Raw genomic sequence first — 27,399 nt, forward strand, 5'->3', positions numbered from 1 at the left:
TTAATCTTTAGTACGCGATTCATTACGGTATTGCCTAATGAAATAATGTTCGTCAGGAAATCTGTAGTCACAGATATAAGGAACTAATTTATGTAAAAAATGCTTTTGAAACACAAAATTGAAGGTTAATTTTATTACATAATGAAATCAATGGATCTTCTTTTGTATTTTCATGTGTCAAAGTAAAAAACTATCTGCGCAAAGTGTATTTCTTAAAATTAGATCTAGGTCTAAATCCTTTCGATCTTTTCTCATGTCAACATTGTTAACCATGGCCTATATCCAAAAAATACTATAGCTGTAATAGAGTCGGACAACTTTTTTTTTTTTTTTTTTGAGGGTCTTAAGTTTGTTTTAGGGCTACAATACATACACTACGGTCAAAGTTAGTACCCAAGGAACATTCCTGCCTAGTTTTATCAAGATTGGTGAAGCGGTTTTGATGTCTATAAGTAACATACATACATACATACGCCTCACATTCTACTTTATAATATAAGATACTAAACATATGTTACCCGCGACCCGCTGGTCTTTATTTGCGCATTACTTTCGATATAGTCACTGAGAGTGTTTTGTAAGCAATTAAACGAAATAATAATGTAATAATTAAAGCGAATGTGTCAATGTAAAAATAGTGTGAATAATGCTATCAAATCAAAATAGCTAATAGGCTTAAATCCATTTTTTTTTTAATTAAAACATTTGCTTTTGAATAATCTAGTGGATTGGATTTAGATGTATGTTAAACGTAGCTAATGATCCTTTCACGTTATTTCAGTTTCGCTACGAAAATAAAATTAGTTTTGCGAAAATGGTTTACCCAAAGTCGATACATTCTTATCTATTAAAAACGAAAAGAGCGATAGCTTTGTTAAATAAATGGGATTATAAAGTGAACAATTAAACGAAATAATTTTTAGTACGCGATTCATGAATGAATATAGATCTAGGCCTATCTCAACTCGGCTTCGCAGCTTTCGTAAACGAATGTAACTTTAGAAAACCAATTTTGAATGTTTATTTGATCAAAATATGAAATGAATGGACTTTAATTCATATATTTATGTGTTAAAGTATAAAACTATCTGTGCGAAGAGAAGTTTTATCATCTTAGAGTTGGATTAGAGTTTTAGATCTAGGGATGGGATTATGAAGTGAACAATTAAACGAAATAATTTTTAGTACGCGATTCATGAATGAATATAGATCTAGGCCTTTAACTCGGCTTCGCAGCTTTCGTAAACGAATGTAGCTTTAGAAAACCAAATTTGAATGTTTATTTGATCAAAATATGAAATGAATGGACTTTAATTCATATGTTTATGTGTTAAAGTATAAAACTATCTGTGCGAAGAGAAGTTTTATCATCTTAGAGTTGAATTAGAGTTTTAGATCTAGGGATGGGATTATAAAGTAAACAATTAAACGAATTAATATTTAGTACGCGATTCATTACGGTATTGTCTAATGAAAGAATGTTCGTCAGGAAATCTGTAGTCACAGATATAAGGAACTAATTTATGTAAAAAATGCTTTTGAAACACAAAATTGAAGGTTAATTTTATTATATAATGAAATCAATGGATCTTCTTTTGTATTTTCATGTGTCAAAGTAAAAAACTATCTGCGCAAAGTGTATTTCTTAAAATTAGATCTAGGTCTAAATCCTTTCTATCTTTTCTAATGTCAACATTGTAGACATGGCCTAGATCCATAAAATACTATAGCTGTAATAGAGTCGGACAACATTATTTTTTTTTAGGGTCTTACGTTTGTTTTAGGGCTACAATACATACACTAAGGTCTAAGTTGGTACCCAAGAAACATTCCTGCCAAGTTTTATCAAGATTGGTCAAGCGGTTTTGATGTCTATAAGTAACATACATACATACACCACACATTCTACTTTATAATATATATATATATATATATATATATATATATATATATATATATATATATATATTGTATTATTATGTATATAAAATAGTATGTTAACTGTATTTAACTAAAATGTAAAAAAAGGCAAAAAAAAAAAAGAATCATGAAACCCTCCCCGATACCCCTCAAAAAAAAATATGGTGCCGATAATGAGAGCTTGCCTGGATCTTAGGCCGAAGATGAACAAGGATACCATGTGGCCAGCACAATAACTAACTGCATTTTTGTAATCTAAATTCGGGATCATTTAGAGTTGGATGGGCTCTGGGACTTTCCGAAAATTCCAAATGCACTAAGAATTCCATGTATTGAAATAACACAAAGACATGACAAACGATAAAATGGTTTTATTTTTGTCTATTTTCTCTATCAATATTTTCTTCGCATTGTTCTTTCTTCTTGGGACAGCATTTGATCCTACAATCCTCTGAATTTATATCGCTATGTGTCTGTCAGCGTGTTGTTCTATGGTCGGAAGACTTGATTGATAGTTAAACATTTCTCGTAAATAGCGAACTGTGGAGGAAATAATAAAAGAAAGAAATTCAAGAGACCCAACATTTTCTCCACATTATTATTATACACGCTTCAGCGCAATTGTGATATATTTGACATACATTCAACATTTATTAGTTACATATAGAAAAAGTCGTCAAGCACGTGACCCGCACAAGACATTCCTACACCAGACAGTCTTCAAACACTAACAATACAATTCATATATTTGTCATACTATGATAATATTTTTGACATGCGCTCGTAATTCAAATCATATACATGTCATCTACTTGCCATACATTTGTAATACACTTGCCATGCAAGCATACACTTGCCTTAAAAATTTCAAGCACTTGTCATATACATAGCATATACTGCCATAAACGTACACTCATGGCATATTGTAGGCTCCTTAACACCATTGTTAAGCCAATACTACTTTATGGAGCAGAGACATGGAGAAAGCCCTATGGTCCTATTTTTGCTATTCCGCGTTTTCCAATCATAACTTACAGGTTGAAGTCATTTTCACTACATGGAACAAAGGTTTGGAACTCGCTCCTTACTCCTCAGAGAGGAACAACATTTGTTCATTACATTTAAGAAAAATGTTAAAGTTCTAAATATTGAAATGTATTTGATCAGTTTGAGATTTCAACATTCTTTTTACATAACTTCTATCAACTCACTGTCTGTCTGATAAAAACTTTGTACACGTTATTTACACCACAACCATTATTGGATCTTGTTAAAACTTTTGCATAATTATTCTATAAATGAATAAATTAAAAAAAATGTAACCAAACCAATCAGTTAATTAATGACTGGTAATTTTTTTTTGTTTTATACCAACAAGGGCAATTGTTTCCTTCAGTATTTACGGCTAAAGATGTAGCGTTTCATTCCTTATCTAATTGAATACCTTCTTTCTCCCACACCCATTCTCAGATCAAATTGGTACATTAAATATTTATCGTACTTAACAAAACATGAATCAATTTTTAAAAAAAATTAACCAATAAGTCAATTAATTATTGGTAAGTAAATATTTTGTTTAATATCAAATAAGGAAAATAACCTCTACATTATTGAGAGATAGTTGTAAGTGCCGAGTTGTTTCTCTTAGATAAGCTTTTTTTTGTGTGTGTTTTTTAGGATTAAAATTATTTTTTTTTTCTTTTTATTGTGTTATTATAGCGCATAGAAAGTGTATTGTGTTTTTTTTTCCGAAGCGCTCATTAATAAACAAATTATAGTATAATCTACACTCCATTGAGTTCAATCGACTTACTTCATCAATGATACCAACAAAGTGATTGTTGGCGCCTCTACCAAGCTGGATACCGCATTTATTGGTAGCGATGTGGACTGTAATCAAAACAAAAATAATAACTTCTATTTATCTAAGAACTAATTAACTAATTAGAAAGTAATCAAAATAGAAAATGTGTAATCAAACTAATTGACTTTTGATAAAGTGTCTTGTGTCTAATTATTAGTGATCTAAGAAAGTTACCTCCTCCTGTCTTGCCAACTCTGCCGAAGTCAACTGTCCTGACTACAGTGTTTGCCGTGTTCACTTCATAAAGTTTACCGTACACGGAAGTGTCGCTATAGACAACAGTCAACTCCAGGAGGTTGCTGGGATTCTGTATTAATTGAATTATAAGATAAGAACTTTCTTGATTTTAGTTTTAAATTGACATCTATCATTAATAAGTGGAACTATGTTATGCTATGCTTATGTTACGCTTACAAAATGTATTCAATATGAATCGGTTCACTAATTTCAAGAATATAGATTGCTAAAAATCTTACAAAATTGTTTTCCCAATATATACTGTTTGATTACATTTTTGCTATAGACTTACTATTGCCGAGGACAAACGCAGACGACGAAAAGTAAATCTTAATCGACTACCTGCGGACAATGGTTATGCTTGCCCAGCATGTGGCAAAATATGTAGGTCACAGTTGGGGCTGCGCATCCACGGGAAATACTGTATTCCTCACTCATCTTCGGACTCGATTGTATTCAGTTAGTGATAAAGCTACAGCGTTATAACAATTAAATTTTATTTAATTATGTAATACTCTATGACACATAAAGCTTACAACTAGGAATAAAAGGTAAATTACCCCTAGTTTATTTCAAATTCGAATTGTTAATCTAGAAGGTTCTAGATCTTGTTACCTGCCATCTCCTAATATAAACATGGCCTTAGATATGCATAGGTGGCGCAGTGGCTGAACGGCAAAGTGCTTGGTTACCGAAGTGAATCCTGGTGAAGACTGATTTTCAATTTTGGGATCTTTAGGCGCCTCTGAGTCCACCCAGCTCTAATGGGTATCTGACACTAGTTGGGGAAACGTAGGGCGGTTGGTCGTTATGCTGGCCACACGACACCCTCGTTAACCGTAGGCTACAGAAACAAATGACCTTTACATCATCTGCCCTATAGATCACACACGGTCTGAAAGAGGAACTGTGCTTTTACTTACTTAGATATACATGTAAAATATACAGTTAGGTCTAGGGTAAAATATACCCCACCACCGCCTTACTGGTTATTACAAACTAAAAGATTAGTGATATGGTTAGCTCCAGCAGCATCAACCGGGGGGGGGGCGGAAGTGTGGGGGTGGGGGCTATCTTTATGGGTATTATAGCAGGCGAGAGTTTGGTGGAACAAATCGCCCCCCCCCCCCCTGGCTACAATAATCAATGTCTACCAGACGGTGGTTGTCTCAACCCTTCTATATGGCTTTGAGACATGGACACTATACAGAAAGTAACTAAGACTTCTTGAGCGCTTTCACCAAAGATGCTTGCGCTCCATCATGGACATACGGTGGCAAGTTCGTACTACAAACAGCGATGTCCTTGCGAACGCTGGTATAAACAGTACAAAAGGACTTCTTATGGTCCGACAGTTACGCTGGACAGGGCACGTATCCCGTATGGGATATGCAGTTGTTTTTTTTGTGAGCTAAAATATATGCATATATGCATTTTTTAGAGGTATATACACGGATTTTGAACTTAGGGATTTACATTTATCTATACTACTTACGACATTGCTGATGGTGGCTGATGTCTCCACTGTGGCTCTCTCAGTGGTCAAGAATGTGGCTGTCACAACGTAGCTGTTGACGCTGGATTGGTAGACTGTGAATTTGATGGTGTCTGGACACAGGGAGCAGTAGCTGTTAGACAGGATATCGTAGGTTTTACCGTCTTGACCGCCCTGAGGAGTTAATCGCGAAGTTAATTTGTCTCTGTATCAACGCATATTCAATAATGGTATTATAGAATTTCGAAAAACATCATAAAATCACAAAGCCAATATATTAACAACATTGTTATGGCTTTGTAAGGATACCTAGCCTTCACTGCCATTTTTTTTCTCTTGCTGGTTTCTTAGTTATTTTAGTTTACTAATAGGATGTATAGCCTTCCTTTTATGTTTATTGTTGAGCTACTATTTGTGCAGCTATGCTTTACATTTCGAGTTGATAACTTTATACTTCATGTTGTTTGTGTTAGGCGATTTGTAAATTACATTATATTTATTATTAACTTAGAAATCCTATAAGCATGAAAGTAGGGCTATATAAAAGCTATAACAATACTATTGTCTAACCTGGAGGCTGAACCTGACTCTGAAGGCAGTGTCGATGCCCATATCTTTGTTGTTAAAAAAGTAGTAGTAGAAATAAGGGCTGACCATGGCGGCGGTGAAGGTCAGGGCGTTGTTGGTCAGCAGAACTTCCTGTTGGGTGGTAGCGATGTCAATGTTGGTGCCAGCCCTCTCACTGAAAACAGCTTTAGAACCGCTGTTGTAGGATGCCAGGAAGTTAGCGTTACAGGTACCATTAGTTGCTGGAAAACAAAGAGAACTCATATGCATGTATTTATAAGAAGTAAAGTAATGTACTCCATTTAGACATAGAGAGCAGATAGTGTAAAGGTCATCTGTTTCTATGGCCGACGGTAACGAGGATTTCATGTGGCCAGCATAACGACCAATTACCTTTACATTCACATACACATGTCAGGTACCCATTAAAGTTGAGTGGACTCAGGGGCGTCCTAAAAAAAAAAAAAGAAAATATCAAAATCCGAGTCCTCACCGAGACCCCTATGTTCGGAAGCTTAGCGCTTTACCACTTAGCCACCAGGCTCTATCCAATTATATGTAGCAATGTAATATTCGTTAACGAAAAATTAAAACGGTTCTACCCTTAAAACGCGTGTGGTAGTTGTGAACTTGTGTTTGCAATAATTTTAAAACAGTTCAGCACTTTAAGGGTTAAAGGAGTTAAACGTAAAAGAAATGTAAATTAATAAACTAAATAGAAAATAGAATACTATATATATTTGAAACAATGGAAACTATAGCTGAATTTGGGGAAAAAAATTATTTTACTCTAGCTTCAGACTCTATTTCATTTTAGCTTCCATATCTGACTTAGAACGAGCTTTCTCCGCAGAGATTGGTCATAGCCGACTTCCACAGCTTGTTGGTGCCCATTGATTTAGGTCTTGTAAAAAGGTGCGACGGTAAAGCTTTCCTTTTTTTTCTGCTTCCATGTTTTGACTAAATTTGCTAAACGTGTTTCAGCATGTCTAAGGATATGTTCTTCTGGGAATCTCATACGATGTTCGGTCACGATTTCACTCAGTGAACTAATGCCGTGCAGGGAATGACTTCCCTGTTGGTGACATGATCTCAGTATGTTATTCCTAAGATTCTTCTTAGCCACCGCTGCTGTGATAGGCCTACGTTTAGTCCCTTTTCAACCCTTTTTTGATGACTTCCATGTCTTTCAATCGTAGGTGTTTAGCTTGAAGGTGGATCTTGGTCTTCTGGCTGATTTATTTGTTTGCCAAGATGTGACGAAGTTTTTGGAAAACGGCTTCTGCTTTCCCTATCCGACATGCAACGTTGCTATAAGCATCTCCATCGCAAGTGATAACCCTCCCTAAATAGTGATATCTTCTTTTTTTTTTCAGGTTTGATTGATTTTTGATTTGAGGCATATCGGCACAATTTAGGCCATGTCGTGCCTGCAGTCCCTTAAGGACTACTCTCTCTCTAAACAACAAGGGCCAGATTTTATACAGTCATATCATTAAAATCAAGGTCTATTCACAGTTAAAATAGTAAAGTTAGTAAAAATTTAAATATTTGGTAAAAATCTAATGTAAATAGTGCATGTTCACAAATTCATAAATCAGATCTTCGTAGATAGCCCCACTTCCCGGATAAAGCTCAGTACCTTCCCAGGGTCGACATTATCAAATAGTGTTTTTAAATTAGTGGCTCTAAAATATTTCTCCCTGACATCCTGGTATCTGGGGCAATCAACGAGGATATGTTCCACGTTTTTTTCAGGATTTGTATGGCCGATGTTAACGGGGGTACTAGTTGACCTGAAGACAATACACATAATTTGGTTTTATCAAGATTAGGAGGTCTTTAACTATCGAGGATCTCCGTTATCTCGTCCTCAAAGTCCATGTCACTCAGTTTGGTTCACGCAAAGTCCATGTCACTCAGTTTGGTTCACGCAAAGTCCATTGTCTAACACCCATCTCGATTTTGGAGAACTCTGTTATTCTATCGTCTGGTCTGACACAACATCTTGATTAGCTGTAAAGATGTAGCAGAATCTGGACAAATTGTTGCGAGATGCCAGATTGTCTTGCTATTTCCCAGAGCGATTTGCTATGGACGCTATCAAACGCTGTTTTCAAATCCACGAAACTGATCATCAAACTTTGTTGATATTTCAGGCTTTGCTCGATGATGCTGCGCAGGATGAAGATCTGTTCAGTGCATGATCAGCCTTTTGGGATGCTAATCTGCTTTACTCTGAGCCTGCCGTCTGCTGTAGTCGTCGTAGCAGAGCAGTACTTAAAACTTTACCAGGGACGGAGAGGAGAGTGATGCCATGCCAATCATTGCAGTCCACCAAGTTGCCTTTTTTTTTTTGGGAGGTGGGGGTTTTGGAGGGGAGCTTTATCATCCTTTCTTTTTGCCAGTCTTCAGAGACTCCGGAATTTTGCCAGCACAGATTTAGGAAAGCAATCCTTCTATCGGCCTTGTATTGTTCTCTGTATTTTAGCATTTCAGAACCGGTGCCTTGTTATTTTTAGAAGCGCGATAGCCTCGGAAACCTCATTCGTAGTGATTGAACGTTAAGATATCAAGGTCATCGTCCGAGGATGAGTTTTCGAGTGTAAAGGTCAGGTCGGGTGAAGGTTGTAAAGAATTTTCTTTTTGAGCTCCTTTTATCGTCTTGATTATTGAAGATACAAACTGTGTATTCCGAAACAATCTTTTAACCTTTATAATGAGTTTTGTATACTACAGGGTTGGCAAACCTATTTTTATCGAGGGCCACATGTGACCCGCCTCCGTAATTTGCCGACCCCTGGTATATATTTATGACAAATTATTTAGAAATGAGGGGAAAAAAAAAGGTTACGTTCAAAGGCTCTCTCGTTGCTCATGACGACACAGGCTCTCATATAGTCTGGAACAAGTGAGCAGACCTTTTGACTCCATACTGTGCCTGCTGCTACTTGAAATGAATAGCCATTGAATTGATACCTAAGGGAGACAAGTGATTTTTTTTTAATACAAAGAAACTGTCATAGAATTCAGACAATTACTTCAAATTTCTAGATAAATTATTATATAAACTTATAGAATTGATTTTAATAAAAATTTTAAAACAAGTTGTTCAAATATTTGCTTAGATATACAGTTAAGGAAAAATGTTATGAATATTTAATAAAAAATGACCTTTAACAAACATGCAACAAAGAAAAATAAATAAGAAGCAAACTATCAATACAATACTTAGGTATGTGTCACAGTCTTAGTTGACATTGCATGATCTAAATTTCACGTCATGTTAATAGTTTAAAAGACACGTGGAATTCCTGATGTAGAAAACAGGAAGTAGAGTGAATAAAGTTGACTTTGAGTTCAGTCAAGTCAAGTCAGTAAGGTCTTGCTCCCGGTACAGGAAGGTTGGACGTTTCTTCCTGGACTGGTGTATATATATGTATATAGCATGAAAGTCACTGGACTAGTGATTGTTGTTTAATAATATTTGAGAGTTGATTTCATTATGTGCTTATTGAATATTAAGGTATTATTCGTATTTCAATGGATATCTATAGTTGAAGCTCCAGTGTCACTAGTAGTAATTGTTCTTATTGTTACCCGCTGAGATGCGGACGTGATTGATACTTTTGATACCGCTGTTATGCGGATGGGATTATTATTTCTTGACTTGTAGCACTAACAAGGAGTGCAGTATATTATTATTATGTTGTAAATAAAATCTTCATGTTGTCTGCTGAACGGACTTGAGTCAGTCGTATAGTGTTTGTCTCGTCACGTGTCTAGAGCACTTCAGGAAGTAGGAACCCAGTAGTACACCATTCAATCAGTCTCTAATATTCAACGTTCATTGACATTCAACCGGTCATTTACAGTATGACCATCACACCAAATGCTTATTACCCACATAGAAGTCACAATCACATTGCTTTTTTTTTCCATTATAATTCAAATTCAAACACTAATTATTCCTTATATGACTTTTTCAACTAATAAACACGAAGAGATCATTAGATACTAACAAAATCGTCTCTTTCAAAGTCTGGACATATTGTAGTCAATACATGTAGCACTAAAAATGAAATTAAAATATAGACTTCTTCGAACTGATCTGGCTATAGTCTCTATTCTACGCACGAGAACTATTGTTGAATCTTTTCTTTATTTCAATTCTTATTATAGTAAAAACATATAGTGCTTACTTGCAGGGGTTACCGAAGGGATCAGGGGCGTAACCATTGCAAGAGGGTAGACCTGAAAATATGTATCAATATGTTAAAATGATAAAATATAATTGATTATCTAATATGTTACGCCCTAGTAGTGAAACTAGAATAGTCAATTTAATCTATGCAAAAGGATACTGTAAAATAACAAAGTACAATTTTTGAAACAGTAAGGGACGTAATCGTTACACAGAAATAAATGGTTATGCTTCAAAATAATCAGGAGTTGTCTACCCTACGATATAAAAATAAACGCTTTGTTTCAATATTGAAGAATGTTACGAGGAAATGTCCGTAATATCAAACTTTTCTTAGCCCCTTCTATCAAGTTTTCAAGTGGAAACTAGAAGTATTAGAGTGTTAATAAATAAATGTAGTATTGCTTCTGTCGTCAACGAAAAACACAACGAAACACGGCTATTAACTGTACAACATTCAAAATGTTTTTGTAATAGTAATTACTAATAGAGACGTTAATTAGACTTTGTAAACACAATAAAATCAAAACAGGAGTCAAAATAACGTAAACTAGAAATAGATCTAAAACGTGAGGGATGTTCATTTTCTAGTTTCATTGTCTTTTCGTTTTAATTTTTCATTGTATTTTAAATTCCATATCTCTGTAACCGATGTAGTCTTCTTGTATAAGAATGTTAAGTTATTTAATACCTTGATTTAAATATTAGGAAATCGCGATTTGAATCATCAAGTGTTTACTTCGAGGTCTTATTGTCACACTAATCTACCAACCTGTTGACGTCACACTAACCTAAGAATCTATTGACGCGATATTTAACTTTCAATCTTTTGACGTCACACTTACCTACGAATATGTTGACGTCATAATCGAATACGAATCTGTTGACGTCACACTTGCGTATTTATTGTTGATGTTACAATTACTAACTAGTCTGTTGACGTCATAATAGCCTACGAATCTGTGAACGTCGCATTCATCTACGCAACTGTTGACGTCACACTTACCTAGGAAACTATTGACTTACGAAATTGTTGACCTCATGCTTACCTAGGTATCTGTTGACGTCACACTCAAATCTTCCCAGACTTTCACATGTAGCATTTTTATTAGCGGTTGGACCGCACCGTCTCGTAACAGAATCGTAGAACTGATCTATGGAGAGGTAGGGGGGTGGGAGGAAGAAAATCAAAGACGCAATCAACAATTTCATTAAGTCTTATGTATTCTTAAATTTAATAGTTTATATTTGGAATCATTCTTTGAATGATTTTGTAGCAAAAAAAAAATAAATAAAAATAAATACAAATGATGTTATTGTTCATTGATAGACGGATGTTTTATTTTTCACAGATAATCATAAAATGATCTACTGGTTGTATCTTTGGATGGAAGAAATATTTTTTTCTAAGGGCTCGGATCTATTTTCTGTACATGTCGTATACAGTGAAGAAAAATAGTCATTGTAGTTTAAAAGTTTACTTTTCTTTGAATTTTTGAGTTTTTGAGTACAAGAATAAAATGAAGTAGTTTTATAAAGTTTCCCTTTCCAACTTTGCTGAGCATGAAGAAGATGTGAGGATGGTTTGTTTTTGTAACCGACGGTTAACATGAAGACTATGTAGCAAAAACAACTTCCAGTTTTCCAATAACAGCAGCCCAGTGGAGTTGTTGGACTTTAAGACGTTCTAGGGATTTAAATCCCACGCAGACAACTTCTTGATCTGATACAAAATATGTCTACGCTCTCAAACTAATTTCTATATATTCCATTATTTGATTTATTGTAGTTACATATATTCAGGGCCGGATTTAGGTAGGTGGAGACCCCGGGGAAAGATTTGTTTTGTATTATCAAAGATACACGTTTGGGTAAAAATATTTATACCTATCTGTGGCATTTTATGTCTCGAGAGAAAATCTTTTCCCTTTGCAACTTTTTATGTGGCTAAAGAGGCCAATCCTTGATACACAGCTGCGGTTGCGGATTGGGCATATGAAATCACCAGGTGCAGTAAAACTGTTTTATTGTAGAAGAAAGAGAGAAGGCGTTCTAGGAAACAGAATCTCACTTTTCTTTTAAAAAGAATATTTAATATGCATGTTGGAGTTTTAAAAGGTGTACACATTTTTGAGTTGGTAGAGGGTAAGGCTCTTGGTGGACTCACTGTCGTTAATCCGGAGCTGTATTGACATATTCTGAGCATGCTACAACTTGTTTGTAGCCTACAAGCGTACACTTCTTAATCAGATCTAATAATGCGAAACAAATATTAGAAAAAAAAATATTAGGAGTTTTTGAGCCGTCAAAATTTAGATATATTTTTATCTCTTTTGTGGAGGTCTTCTTCTTTTGGAGGCCCCACCTGCCCTCCTCCAAATCCGGCCATGCATATAACTGATGGTCTGTGAAATTAGACATTCATTAAATACACATGACAAATTAATAGTAACTTCATATTTTACCTGTTGGGCAAAGTCTCTCGTACAGCTTACTATTGTAACACTCGTAATACTTGTTACAACATCTGCCGCTGGGGTAGGTGACGCCCTGTGTAGCTGATGTACAGACAGCTGTAACAGACACAGATATGTATAGTCCTTTAGGTCCATCTAGTTCTCGACATATTCATAAGCAACCTTTAAAATTGTTAACTGTGCATTTATTAAGAGGGGAGATATTAACATGTATGCAGAGGCGTAGTGAGCGAAACATGCGCTCGGGGCAAGATACTTTATTGACGCTCCCCTTCCCCATATACCATAAATATATATAGGCGCCTTTCTGTGTGTGGCGCCTCCCTGAGAGTAGCGCCCGGGGCATCGTGCCCCCTTGCCTCATTCACTACGCCTCTGCCAGTTTGTTATTATATTATTAATTATTAGATTAATTAAATGATCCTTAAAAAAAACTTTGTTCAAGCTAACACCTTTAGAACATTTAACAGCATCAATGAAGTTGCAGCGGTCGCCGTCCCAGAATGTCCCTGCAGGACAAAGCTTCTTGATGGGTTTCAAGTCTGGCATGCACTGGTAGAAGGTGTCGCAGTAATCGGGATCAGAGTCGTAGCCAAACCCTCCATTGTATTGGCATTCATCGCAAATATCTGGCCAAATATATTTAAAATTTAAAAAAAATAAATTAAGTAACGAGAAAGCCAGTATACATAATTTTCATCTTTTATCAAAGAAAAAAACAACATAAAAATTGTCCAATATGAGAGATTTTGTTTTGAAAGTAGGTTAACATATATTACTTTGGAAAAAATCATTTAATGAGTTTCTTAACTTCAAAAAACTTATTACTATTTTTGGCTGTTTAATAAATGAAAAGTTGTGACAGTTTTTGTGCTGCCGGCATATTGTCTTAGTAGACTTAGTATTGTCTTAGTAGACTTAGTATTGTCTTAATAGACTTAGTATTGTCTTAGTAGACTTAGTATTGTCTTAGTAGACTTAGTATTGTCTTAGTAGACTTAGTATTGTCTTAGTAGACTTAGTATTGTCTTAGTAGACTTAAGCCTCTAAACATTGAAAAGCCTGGAAGAGGTCTGTTGAGTTTGTTAAACTAGTCAAGAATTTTTTTTTTTCTATAGAACTTTTCGCTTTATCTTTCTCATTGGATAATGCACTTTTATTAGTTTCAATGACCATTGGCCTGTCCCTAATTGTGAAGCATTGCAGCTGTCTTTGGTCAGTTAGTACTGACCTTGTCTAGTCAGTTTAATTTCGTTATGTAATTACTGAACATGGAGCTGGTGTATATCATCTTGAAATTATCAGACTCATTATATTCAAGCAGAATATAAATTACAGCAAATATAGAATCGAATCCTATATTAATTTTAGAAAGAAGAGTTGAAAAATGTGGTATTAAAAAAGTAACGCTATCAATCTGGAACAAGCCCCACTCGCTTTGACAGCCAGACTTAGTTACAGCCTTGCACCGGCTAAAGTTTTATTATCTCTTTAAATTCAACGACTCTCTTATACCAGTGCAGAGTTGCCTACAAGTATAAAACGCAAATGGACACGAAAATACACGAGTACGTTTATAATCTGAAAATACGCATTTGACCCTCCAAAGTAAAAAAAAACAAACTTTAATTAAGAAAAAAAAGTTCTTGCTAATCATATATATATATAGATCAGTGCGTCAATGCCTTGAAATGGACTATTCTTATTAGATCTGATATCGCTTTTTATTTTGCGCGCGCTGACGCGCGAATATTGAAATGTTCCTAAGATTTAGATCGAACTGATGTAAATAGAGAGAAATTCCTTTCAACGTGGTATTTTAAATGAAATCTTGAAACTGATTGGGAATTGATTGGTAGATTAATTCTTTTTATCTAAACTGTATCTGGAGTCTTGAACTAGAGTATTTCTTTATATTTAGGAAAATGCGCCGTTATATTGTGGACACTCGTACGGTTGGTGCGGTACATTGAAGGAAAATGTTGAAGATTTGTATTTAAAAAATGCCTCCATTATGAAGTTGATAACGCTTTGTAAGGGCGACTACCTCGCTCTCTATTGCTAATTTACTAGTTTATTGGAATCGAGACGGCTTGTTATAGAAGGTCTCGTATAGACCGGTAGATCCAGACATAGTAACATTAAAAGACTAGAATACTCGATCTAGTTAGAGATATAGTATTGATATTGATATCAGAGTTTTCTAGGAAAATCGTTAGACCCCTTTTTTATGAAAAGCCGTGTCAAGTTTCCATTTTATTAACCCTCGAAGACTTTTCAAGTTTAAAAGAGGAACTGCAATAACACTGAACCATAATCTTCAAATACAAAAACAAAATCTAATAAAATACTCAGAAAGACAAAGATAAAGGCCCACTCCTCGTTCAATAGGCTAGGACAAATGCTCATTCTTCCCTAGTGCTATTTTAGCATGTAATGGGTTGCTTGAGCCAGCCAGGAAAACCAGTAACTTGGCAGAATTTATGACATTGGTTAACATGCATGACTAAATGCATGACCCTTAGGACGTAACCATCTTCTTTTTTTGAAGTAACGTCTGTATTTTATAAGATACTTGTAATTAGATGGGGAAGGGACGATGTTTGTATCCAGTTTGTCTATAAAGGACTTATAATTTTAAACCTAAGTATTATAAATTGAAATCATAATGAATGGAGAGTACTTGACAGACTACAGATAATCGTGTAGATTTACAAGCGATTTTCGTAAACTTCTAAAAAGCAAAACCAAATCTGCTCCAACAGAATTACCTGCAACAGTGAGTTGAGTTGGATGACCTCTGGGACAAGAGTTGGAAGTGAGCTGACAAGTTTGAGAGGCTTGGTCAAAGACCATTACTGCAGTGTAACTCTGGTTATTATCATCGAGATACAAGGAACTTGTGTTACATCGTCTGTAGAGAATAATAATGACTATAGTGACATTCTTAAGAGGACTACAATTATTTTTTGTTTCCCTTTAAAGGATGTCCATCCATGCAAAACAATTTAAAACATGCATCATTTAACTCTTAACATGTATCATTTAACAGTTAACATATAAATTTAACATGTAACAATTAATCTTTATTATGGCTTTAATATTGAGATGCTTAAAGTCGACGCTTCCTTACTAAGTTCATTTTTTATTCGATATAGAGAGAAATAAGTGTTCTTCAATTGTCCAGTTTGTTTTATATTATTGTGAAAACACGGCTCTTCATACAATGAAATAAAATAAAACTGGCACACGACAGGTTGACAACTTTTATGGAAAATATTTTAGTCTGGAGCTCAAAGTTTTGTGAATATTACTGACCCACAGGTCGCCCTAAAAATTTGAAAAAAAAATCCTAACATTATTTTTGTTGTGTATGTGTAAAATTAGCCTATTTTAAGAATACCCCCCCCCCCCCCCCAATATCTTTTTAAAACTATTTTCATCACTTAAACAGACGGACAAAAAATATCTGAACAATTTATTTTCCTACCTCTGAATTGCAGTTTGATTGACACAGTTATAGTAATAGCCATCAAGGCACTCTGTCAATGAAGCGGCGTAGACCCCGTCAGTTTGACCAAGACAGACAAGGGAACTGTTGGAGTTGCTTGCATCAATCTGAGCTATGAAACAAAAAATAGAGAGAACTTATTTTCATTTATAATTTTCTTTACCCACCGGAGACGACTGTTGATTAGTCCTCAGGCTAAAATAATTAATTTTGTAATGAACTCCCACCTTTTTAAATCTTAATTATCAGTTTTCTCCATCAACGAATTCTCCGCCTTAACAAATTGTATTATTTGAAACAAACATTCATATAAAGCTAAAAAGATTCTAAAAATAAAAAAATCACCCTTTGGGTCAGGATTTTGTGATTTTACCATCACAAAAGAGATACAAGACATTCATTGATAACAAAGACAAAAAGACACAAAAACTCTTTTGTTCCCCTGGCAATCAAATCATTAAATAGAAACCATCTGATATAAACATTTCACATGTAAATTATGAGTGAGTCTGGTGTAAATGTACCTTTTGCTTTTTAAGCGGCCCCCGAAAAAGAAAAAGACGATAGTAGTTTTGTGTGACCTGTCTGTTCGTCTGTCAGTCCGTCCGAATCAATTATGCAAGCAGTTTTGTTTTATAAAAATACACCATTTTTACAACTATTCACTATTAATAGTAACAAACACTGGAGACATTTTAGTAAGGGAGATGATTATTTACCATATTAACATATTTTTAACACATTTATGCAAATGGTTTTAGATTTTTGATCAAAAAATATTATTTGTAACAATAGTATTGCTAAGTTATTTAGGTTCTGTCATATCAGGTACTCATTAGAGTTTGATGTTCTTATAGGCGTCAAGAGATTCCAATGTTCAAACTGCACGTCTTGACTTCTTGAACTCATGTAAAAAAAACTTGGTACAGAAGGTTCGATTCCGTACATACCTCTCACTATGCTCACAGCATAGAGATATATTACTTTAAACAACTATGTTACGCCTGTACTGTAAACATCTCTTGTCTTACCTTTACAAATAATGTTGGAGAAACGGTCGATGCTGCTGTAAAGTTCCTGATAGCTGCTGACGTTAAACACATACGATGCTCTTGTAGCCATGTCTTGCAGTTCTTTATAATTTATCTTTACTCCGATACCTATAGCTAAAACGACCACTCCTGAATCTTTCAAAAGATGAGCCTCTATACTGGTCAAGTTTCCTGAGTAGAACACGAAGCAATACTTGTAATGATAGCACAAGAAAAATATTTTTAACAATACTTTAACTCTTTCTCTCCTAACTGACGATACCAGCGTTGATTCCACCAGAATGTGGTAAATAATTACGGAGAGAAAGAGTTAAAAAAACAATTAAAGCTTATATTGAGGCAATTATTTAGCGTAGTTCTATCAATCATGCAATTAAATTAGCAATAGATCTTAGTATTCTAAACTAATAATAATAAATCTGTGCGATTAAAAATATTTGTATCAAAAGTTTTTGTTCATCGCAATTTCATGCATTTAGCTTTTACAACATGTTATGTTCCTATCATTTGTCTGGACCAGTTTAAAAAGGAGGGGGAGAAAGTGGGTGATCGCTTTTTAAATGTATTTTAAAAAAGTAGTGAACAACCTGAATTCGAGGTCTAAAACCCTTGAGCCCCAATAAGCCCTAAAGCCATTAATAAAGGGAATTTCTTTTTGAAAATTGAAGGTTTTATAGTTATCTTTTTTAGTTTCAATCTTTTCTCACTACAAAGTATAATGGGGACTAATTCAACTTATACCACCTTATTAGTCAAGAACAATTTCTTTCCCTTGTTCGAGATACCAAACAAAATAAATTACCAATAGTTAATTAACTAATTTTTTAAATTGATTATTGTTTTGTCAAGTAAAAGACATACGTTTTCAAAATTTAAGCTTAATCCGAGATTGGGTGTAGGAGAAATAACGTGTACAACTTTTTTTCCAGACAGACAGACGGACAGACAGACAGAGTGATTAGTAAAAAAATCTCTATATTTTTAAAATTAAATGCTTACCATCATTTGATTGACCGTCAGTGAAAACTAGAGCGAGTTTAGGGACATCTGCTCTGGCTCCATTAGCAGACGTGAACCCAAGCGTTCTTGCTTGATTGAGGGCTTTCCCAGTCTCTGTACCTCCTCCGATATACGTGGTGTTTAATAGTGCCTAACAATATATATATTTATTAAAGGGATATAGCTTATGGCTACCGATACTGCATCACTAATATAAAATGCTAATAAGGACAAAGGAATGCCGTGAAAAAACAAATAGAGAAGGATAATAGAATAGCTAAAGAGAAAAAATTAGTTGTTAAAGAAGAAATAAAGAATTAAATTATATTTTTAAAAATACTAAATACTTCCTTTATAAAGCAATGACTTCGTTCTCAATAACCAAAGAATTGATCCAGAGTGTATGCAATTTTTGTTTAGTAATACAGATCCAGACATGGTAATATTAGAGGGTAGCAATGTAGAGGACAAGACTAAATCTATATTTATGGTACCTAATAGACGATTCTAGTTTGGTGATAGGTCTATACAACAAAATACAAAAGACAATGCGCGAAATATTCATGAGTGTCTCTTTAATTTGTTTAACTCTTTGATAAATACATGCCAGAATGTGTGTTCAATATAAAGATTGTCATAACCCCCAGACCAAATTTAACTTTACAAATATAATAATTTGAAAAATTATAACGACTAACCCAGGGTTTTCCTTGTGTGGGTCATAAGCTACAAATTTTCCCAAAGATTATAATCAAACTGTCAAATTTTTAGAAAAATCGTTAGAGCCGTTTTCGAGATCCTAGTTTAGGTTCCATGTTTTGCCAATGAAGAAATTTCAAGCTGATAAGAGGAATAGTTACAATTGAAAAGATGCGAAGAGGACAAAATACAGAAATAAGAAATGAGAAGTAGGATAAAGTCCTGTCAACAATCTAGAGTAGTGGTATTTAGTAATTTGTTGTTATGGCACTATTATATATAACGATTAAATTATATAAATTCTTTAATTAATTCTGATCAGTATTAATGCCGCCAAAAATAACTCTTTCTCTCCGTAATTATTTACCACATTCTGGTGGAATCAACGCTGGTATCGTCATTTAGGAGAGAAAGAGTTAAATCTTTCAGACAATTGGAAATTTTTAAGCGCTTTACATCAATGAGACATGTAAATAAAATAGCAGATTACAAGTTACCAAACCCTGTCAACGCCAATGCACTGGTTTTATGGAAACACTTACGTTTTTTAAAGAGGAACCGGTTAAATATTTGTTGAAACCGAACGAAATATTGCTATCTGAGCTGAAGACGATCTGACTAAATTGGATGAAATCTTTGCCTATAGAAAATTGCACCACAAAGTTCGCAAGGAATTGTTTCATTTTTCCAAAGTCGTCTAACCCAATACTTCCAGAAGCATCGACAATAAGCAGAATATCAGCTTTGCCGTCACAGGAAGTCGCTGAAACAGACACACAGACAAGAACAACATTTAAAATACTTTTTCTTTTTAAAGACAATACCTCCTTTATTTAACTTATAGAGCGGTTGTTTTTCTCTAGACACCCCCACAGGACTCTTGTTTTGTTCTTCATTTAGCCTGATCACTTTCTCAAGCGATCGTTTCCCTCCGTGTGCCACGTGCAGAATAGTGCCAGGATCCTTTCTCCGGGGTAAACGTGGGGTGGGGGGGGGGGGTGGCGGGGTAAAAACTTTAATTGTTTTTAATCTAACATTCATCAGTTATTAAGGGAATTCAGAACTTTCCCATAACACGGTGCGGAGTTGAAAGGAAGCTTCCACCTCCCTGTCGATAATCCATGCCCGTTCCTCAAGGGACCGTTACACTAATGGCTGCACAGTTAGCTTGGTAAAACATAGGAAAATGGGCGCGGGTTACCGGTGTGCTCGGCCTTCGGCCATGTATTCTAGTCCATGCGTCCAGAGTGTCAGATGCATTGGAAATAGCAATGCTTTATATAGACATTGACTTGGACCTTCTTCCTGACAGAGCGATTTGTTCAAGCAGGCTTACACGCCTAGAGTTCATTGAGCCATCGGCTCAACTCTTTTGACCATCTCATAAGCTACACTTTATACTAGTCCAATGATGAGCTTTTAGACGTAGAGTTACAAGACGATGAGCAAAACTTTCATGAAAATTAATTTATTAAACTCTTGAATCAATAATGAGGACATTCGGAAATAGTCCGTTCAAGAACGCCATAGTCCAGGGGTGGGCAACCTTTTTGTATCGAGGGCCGCATTTAAAAAAATGGGAATGGCGGGCCGCATATATATATATATATATATATATATCTTAGAAAGATACGCTAGCTAAATGTGTAGAATGTCTTTAAACTCATATTTACACTGTATTATATTTACGTTTCTTTCCTTTTTTTCCGAAACACTCCACGTTGAAAAATTACAACAAGAGTTAGCCATGTTTGAAACCAACTTTACGTCTTTTTTTAACCGTTGTTGTCTTTTTCTATCCCAAAATCCCCACCAATATACAGTTGTACTTAATGTGCAGTATTTTACTTCTTACACTCATGCATGATGTTCCGGAACTGTGGAATTAGCTTAATAGTAGTTACCCTTGTGACTGCTGACTGCTGTCAAATTAGTCAATCAACATTGAGCAATGATTATACTTGTTTAGCTTCTACAAAAAATAACAAACTTGCTCACAAAAGAAACAACATATGTTTCGGAAGTTAAATGTCGGGACCTGCCATTGTGAAGCCTCACCAGAGAATGCTGACCATGTCCTTGAAATCTGCATACTATATCAAGAGGCCAGAACAAGACTCTGGCCCCAAGGCCCTACAAAGACTATTTGGAGAACTGCCTGATCTGGAAGCCACTGCGCGTTTCATCTCAGATTTGGGATTACTGAACTGAAACTTCTAACATGTAAAATGAGAAGAAGAAGAAGAACAGATGTATGTGTATCCTAATAGTGTGAACAGCAGCAAATTTTTTTTCAAGTGTGGAAATACAGCTTCTGGCACCCATAAGACTCCCGTGGAAATACTGTCTGGAGTTATGTTCTCTGGAGCTGAATCAGCTTCTGCGATAAATGGTGAGCTGATGGTATTGAATACTGGTTCTTGACGTCTTGAAATTAGCTTTTATAAATTTCACAATTAAGGAATCTTAATAAGTGTTGTACTTTTAATCCATTCACTCGAAATAGTTTCACCTTCATCAAAAGAAAATGACAAAAACTATTTTATTTGCTTGCTTGTAGAAACGGGAACGCTTGGTTTGAAAGGATTTAACACGCATTTGAATTTCATTTGCAAGGAACCAATTTCAGTATGGATTATAGAAAACATGAAATCTTTCTTCCACTCTTCATTAGAAATATTGGTAACAATGTCACAGTCAATGTCCTTCAAGTAACATAACTATTTCTTCCTTGAGATTTTATTGTTACAAATGACAGTGATAGGTAGAGGTCAACGTATGACCCCGGCGAGATAACACAGCAGCGGGTGTTCTCTGGTATGTACATGTATCAACAAAGACAGGATGTGACGTGTCCTTACGTGTTATTCCAGAAGGTACTAGCAATGTCCAGTGACAGATAGAGGTCACAACTTGTGACCCCGGCTAGATGACACTGCAGCCGATGTTTTCTGGAATCTACATGTATAAACAAAGACAGGATGTGACGTTTCGTCACGTGTTATTCCAGAGGATACTAGCCGTGTTTGTGCAACTTTGGACAAGCGATTAGGGACTCTATATAAGCCAGAGAGTTAATGTGAAAGTCAGTCGTATGGAGTCGTGATTGAGCCGTTACAGTCGATACAGACGATGTAAGACGTGTGCGGCTCTGTGGAAGAGAAATGTGTACGACTCGATGCAAGTTAACTAGGGTAGAGTTAACTGGAGTGGACTACTGTCGTTAAAGTCTATACAGCGAACTGTATAGCCGTTACAGTCGATACAGTCGATGTAAGACGTGTGCGGCTCTGATTCGGTAGACTTGAGTACGACTTGGTTCAGCTTTGGGAGACCTGGAGCTACACTGGAAAGTGTGTCGTTGGTCTGTTCTGTGGAATACGGCTCGATGCAAGTTGAGAAGAGATGAATTGCAACGAAGTGAAGAGATGAATTGCAACGAAGTATAGCTAACTTTAAACTGACAGATATTGTACAGTCTTCTACGCTACATGTTACAGTAACGAATTGTTAGAGTTAATAGTCATTAAAGTTATATGAAACTGAAAGTTTAGTCGTCAAGTTCTTTGTTGTGTTTTTATTTGTGTGCCAACTAATACATCTAGCCAGAAGATTCAGAAATACGTAACATTATAATCTTCTCATTAGCCTTGTCCATGCTATGCTGGCGGATACATTGAATTATTTTGTTAAACTTGCCATCTTGTTCCAAGGCTACCCAATACTCAGAGATTGTGTCTTCAATTGAGTATTGATGTATAGCCAATAGCCAATTTATCACAATCTTCGTTTACTTGACACTTTTTATAATGAGACAGTTTCAATAATTTATATAGTAATTATTTTTAATATTTGCATTTTTATATGTATATACTGTGGGCACACCTGATTTCTGTAGGTGTCGGCGGGCCGCATAAAACACTCCGGCGGGCCGCATGTGGCCCGCGGGTCGTAATTTGCCCACCCTTGCCATAGTCCTTTCAAAACCGATGCTGGATCTAGATCTAGACATACTTCTCTAGCCAATTTTGAATTAATTTTGTTAATAATTATAACAGTCAAGCTAGCTTCTTCCCAGCGTGGCCAACGAGCTAGTAACTCTTTTCTCAGCGATATATTTTGAGATCGGTGTCCAGGTTCCGCCCAAATTCCAGGTTTCTCCATGAAGTGACTTGAATAAAGGTATTGTAAAATTTAAACGAACATATTTTTGCACTTATTTCATGTCTAGTTTTAACGAAGAATACGAGAATGTACGTGTAAATTTTGCATCTAAATCTTTAGTTGCCCTTGTAATAATAATTGCCGCTTTTTGGAAATTTTTACATTAAAAAATAGTTTATGTTTTTAAATTTTTATTTTGGATTTAAAAAAAATAATATTTTTCTTATTTCAATACTCACACTGAGAATGTCCTGACAGAAACACACTTGCAAATATAATCAAGTGAATGAGCTTCATTCTTCTCTTATTTCCTCAACGTCTCGAGTACTTGTTACCTTCTTGTATTTTAGCCTTTTAAGATAAAACCAAATTTTCAATATTTTCATTTTCTTCAATAAATATTTCAATTACTATATTTGTAGGTGAGAGTTTTGTTTAGTGTTAAAAAGCATCAAGAATAAAATTAAATTGTTTTAAATGATTAAGATATTACTTTGTAGCACCTTACCACACAAGATAGTTTTGAGATCGAATTGCTCATCAAACCTTTAGAAAGAAAAATTAAAAAAAAGCACCTGTAATATATCTTTTTTATTTTCATGACGTGTTCGATGTAGCTTGCTTAGACTTATATAGTCGCGTGTTTTAAACATCCTTGTTATTATAGGCATTATTAAACTTTATTTTTAAATGGGCGAGGTCCAATTTATCAAAATCTCCCCCCCCCCCCTCCTTCCTTCCATTTGATTATCCGTGAATTTTTCCAGGACGCAACAATTTTTATTTTGTGTGGAATTCCGATGCAAATTTTAAATAGTGCTGATGTGTAAGTTTAAAGCCACCATTGAAGCCGTCATTACATCAAATACTGTCACTCTGAATAGGCTTGCACACCAGAGAGAAAACCTGTGTATAATCAGGGCCTCGTTTTTCTAAGTCCAGATTCACGTTGATCTTAAAATCAATCCCACTGCGCAATTCATATTACGAACTTGAAAGGAATAAGTCTTTGCTTGTTTTCTCTTTCTCAAGAGTGGAACTCAGACATGGCGACATGTCATTCAAATAAATAAATTGAGATAAAAGACAATTCACCGTGAGCTCGGCAACACAACGTGATTTCTTCAAGCTAGGTTAATGGCAGCCATGATCTTCACGACTCTTGTAGGTTACGGTGTAACATCCCTAGGTCAATTCACAAGTAATCACGTCAAGGGATACACAACCAATATATCCTTAATCGCTTTATCCCCAATCAGGTAATTCCCAGACAATTAATCTCAATTGATTCTATCCCCTGTAAGATATTTTCCTAGTCAATTAATCTCAATTGATTCTATCCCCTATTAGATCTTTTCCCAGTCAATTATTCCCCATTGATTCCAGTCCCAGTCGGGTATTTCCCCCAGTAATTAATCCCTTTCACTAAGTCCAATTGTCACTTTATCCCTAAGCCTTTTAATTCCCTGACTTGTAATCCTATTCAGGTAAATCCCCTGTCCCTCGATCCCTCTTTTATGTATCATTAATGGAACAGCCTGCATTGTACAGCTTCCCATACACCTAATTTGGGCCCGTGAAATCTAGTATCCCTTGAAAAAGAAGTCTTAAATACCATTTCTGACTGTCCCTAACAGATTGCTACTATATATCATGAAGTTAATACGTCCTCCATCGGATGGTCAGCATTAGAATGTTTTCCGTCAATCACACGTTAATGCAGATTTCTTCATTTTTTTTTTAGTTTTGCATCCTCTGTATAAAACAATCCAATCCCAGACGACGCTACCCACACATAATAGATGACGTACATCTGGTAACTTTGACCGGCATTTTTTTTTACCGAATGGCCAGCGTTTTACAGTTTAGACCTGTCACCAGTTGTAGAAAGGAAAAAAATGCACTTTTTTTTTGACGACCAGGATTATGATCACTCCTTCCACCCCTACACGCTTTGGACAGTGAGTAATATAGAACCCTTTATAGATATAACATTTAAGTTGTGCATGTCTGTAAAAGTCAAGTACTTCTTCAAGACATTTTGATATATAGGGTAGATGATGTAAACGTCATCGGATTCTGTGGCCCGCAGTTAACAACGGTAATATGTGACAAGTACGAAGACCAGTGGCCTTCAGTTTCTCTACAGTAACCTGTGAACTCGAGGGCGTCCTAAAGATCCCACAATTTGACCCGGAGAAACTTGTTTCAGAATCGAATTTATTTTCCATATATAAATATATATTGGCTTTTGTTTACACTGAGTATGTTTGTGCTACCGGCCGCACTTTGTTTACATGTTGGTATCATTTTTTTTTCATAATGCAAATGCTCAAATATGTCTATGTTGACTTTCTAGGACGGTTCGTTTGTGGTCTGTACCAGTTTGAAGCTGTGCTGAAATCATTGAATATGTCTGCCTTTAGGCTTTTTAGTTGGCAAATATGACATGTACTGACGTACTTCTTTGTAAAACGTTTGACATGTTTCGGATGTTCCTTCAGAGTTGAAGATAATTTACTTCCTAGTCCAAACCTCCCTCAGGACGACGGGGGTGTAAGCGGGCAGGGTTTGACCATCGCTAAGTCCTAAAGACAGCTTTGCGCGCAAACCGCATGGCCAGGCAGCCATCTTTCGTTATGCTTGGTGGGTAGAAATGTACATTTCTTTCTTTGTTCTGGAAACTGACATATATATCCAGAAAAATGTTTGCTGTGTCCCGATTCAACTCTTTTCTTTCTCGATGGTAGTGAACAACTATTTGCTCAATTTTTTCAAAGTAAATGTCGATACAATTTAGTTCACATTGTTTGCGGTAACAAATGTCAGAGTTTACATAATTATGACAAGTTTCAAACATTGCTAAATCGAAATAACAAATTATTGTAATGACTTAGTCCTTTTCTCTATGTTACACAGTGTTATGATGTTTACTATTATTGACAATGGGAGGCGCGGTGGCTGAGCGATAAAGCGGTTGGCTTTTAAACAGGGGTCCGGGATATTTAATTTCGGGAACTTCGGGCGCCTCTGAGTCCACCCAACTCTAAAGGGTACCTGACATTAATTGGGGAAAATAAAGGCGTTGGTCATTGTGATGGACACCCTCGTTAACCGAAGGCCACAGAAACAGATGACCTTTACATCATGTGCCCTAGAGACCACAAGGTCTGGAAGAGGAACTTTACTTTTACTTTCTCACTAAAGACAATACACCAGTTATTTGTTTTATCATTTATATTTTTCATATTTTATATAGTAAAAGTTTTAACAATTACAGTTGAAGGAAAGAATACACAATATGTATGTGGAAACTTGCTTATCGTAATATCCAACAGTATTGAACTTCTGTCCCGCCCTCGGGAAAGGGTGTGCGTTCAGTTAAAGCAACTAATCACTGCATCAAATGAGACGTCACTTTATCACACTTGCGGGGGTGTCTTGAACATAAGCAAAGTTACATTGCACTGCTAAAACTGCTTCTGTTTGTTTAGTTCACATCAAACACTAAATACCATGAAAATAATGTAGGCCCTACACGTCATTTTTTTTTTTTAAATAGGGAATTTTTTCCCCTTATATTTTCTCTACTTTATTTATAGAATTTGTTCTAAATCCATTCCTGAATGGCGCAGTTTTAGGGTCATAAAAACCTGTATAATGTGTACACTCTAATATAGAACTCTTCAGAAAGCTTTACATTGAGATATCTAATTTATATATTTAAAGTCTTCGTCACCGAATTTTTTAGACAAACTTCCTAGGCAGTGGATTTGTTTACGTTGTGTGAGGGTTGCGGACACCTATCAGGTGACATCAAAAAAAAAAAAAAAAACGCTGAAGAAAGCTTTACGTGGAAAAGGATTATGGTAAGGGGCAATAGGGGTAGAAGTTAAGGCCATTAACTAACTGCACCGGGTGACACCAAGTAGAATGACGCTTCAGATGCAAAAGTGTAGATAATAAGATTTACAAAGAGAGTTTGTGTATCACACAAACTCAGAGGCGGTCCCCGACTGACCATAGATAAAAAATATGCCGACTAAAAAAAACAAAAAAAACTTTCCACTACAACATACTGCTTAGTTATACTAGAAATATCCATTTCAACAAGATGACTTTAAGGCACGAGATCTTATAGTATTTCATTTAACGAAATAAATACGCATGACGTCAAAAGAAAAAAACAAAAATTTTCCACTTCGTCACA

At 35.5% G+C, this 27,399-nt stretch overlaps 1 protein-coding gene across 1 annotated transcript; it reads right to left on the minus strand.

Annotated features, from left to right (window-relative positions):
* Window positions 1-2,276: 2,276 nt before the first annotated feature.
* On the minus strand, window positions 2,277-23,782 carry LOC106064793 (uncharacterized). Its single transcript, XM_056044114.1, has 17 exons — window positions 23,698-23,782; window positions 23,429-23,540; window positions 19,568-19,788; window positions 18,327-18,477; window positions 17,307-17,498; window positions 16,255-16,387; window positions 15,536-15,678; window positions 13,217-13,393; window positions 12,753-12,860; window positions 11,337-11,441; window positions 10,286-10,337; window positions 8,938-9,062; window positions 6,087-6,325; window positions 5,517-5,690; window positions 3,959-4,091; window positions 3,734-3,810; window positions 2,277-2,460 (listed from the first exon to the last, which is right to left on the minus strand). The coding sequence occupies exons 2-17, from the start codon at window positions 23,484-23,486 to the stop codon at window positions 2,410-2,412; spliced, it is 2,139 nt and encodes a 712-aa protein (XP_055900089.1). The 5' UTR covers window positions 23,487-23,540; window positions 23,698-23,782; the 3' UTR covers window positions 2,277-2,409.
* Between the last annotated feature and the right edge of the window lie 3,617 nt (window positions 23,783-27,399).

Source organism: Biomphalaria glabrata, chromosome 10 (assembly GCF_947242115.1).
Source record: "Biomphalaria glabrata chromosome 10, xgBioGlab47.1, whole genome shotgun sequence".
Taxonomy (NCBI): Eukaryota; Metazoa; Mollusca; class Gastropoda; family Planorbidae; genus Biomphalaria; species Biomphalaria glabrata.

Bases quoted from the DNA above. Each gene is read 5' to 3' on its own strand.
- LOC106064793 (XM_056044114.1), bottom strand. From the start codon at position 23,486: ATGAAGCTCATTCACTTGATTATATTTGCAAGTGTGTTTCTGTCAGGA. The intron at 19,789-23,428 runs GTGAGTATTGAA...TGTCTGTTTCAG, and splicing joins TCTGTCAGGACATTCTCAGT to CGACTTCCTGTGACGGCAAA. The intron at 13,394-15,535 runs GTAATTCTGTTG...ATATTTGGCCAG, and splicing joins AACTCAACTCACTGTTGCAG to ATATTTGCGATGAATGCCAA.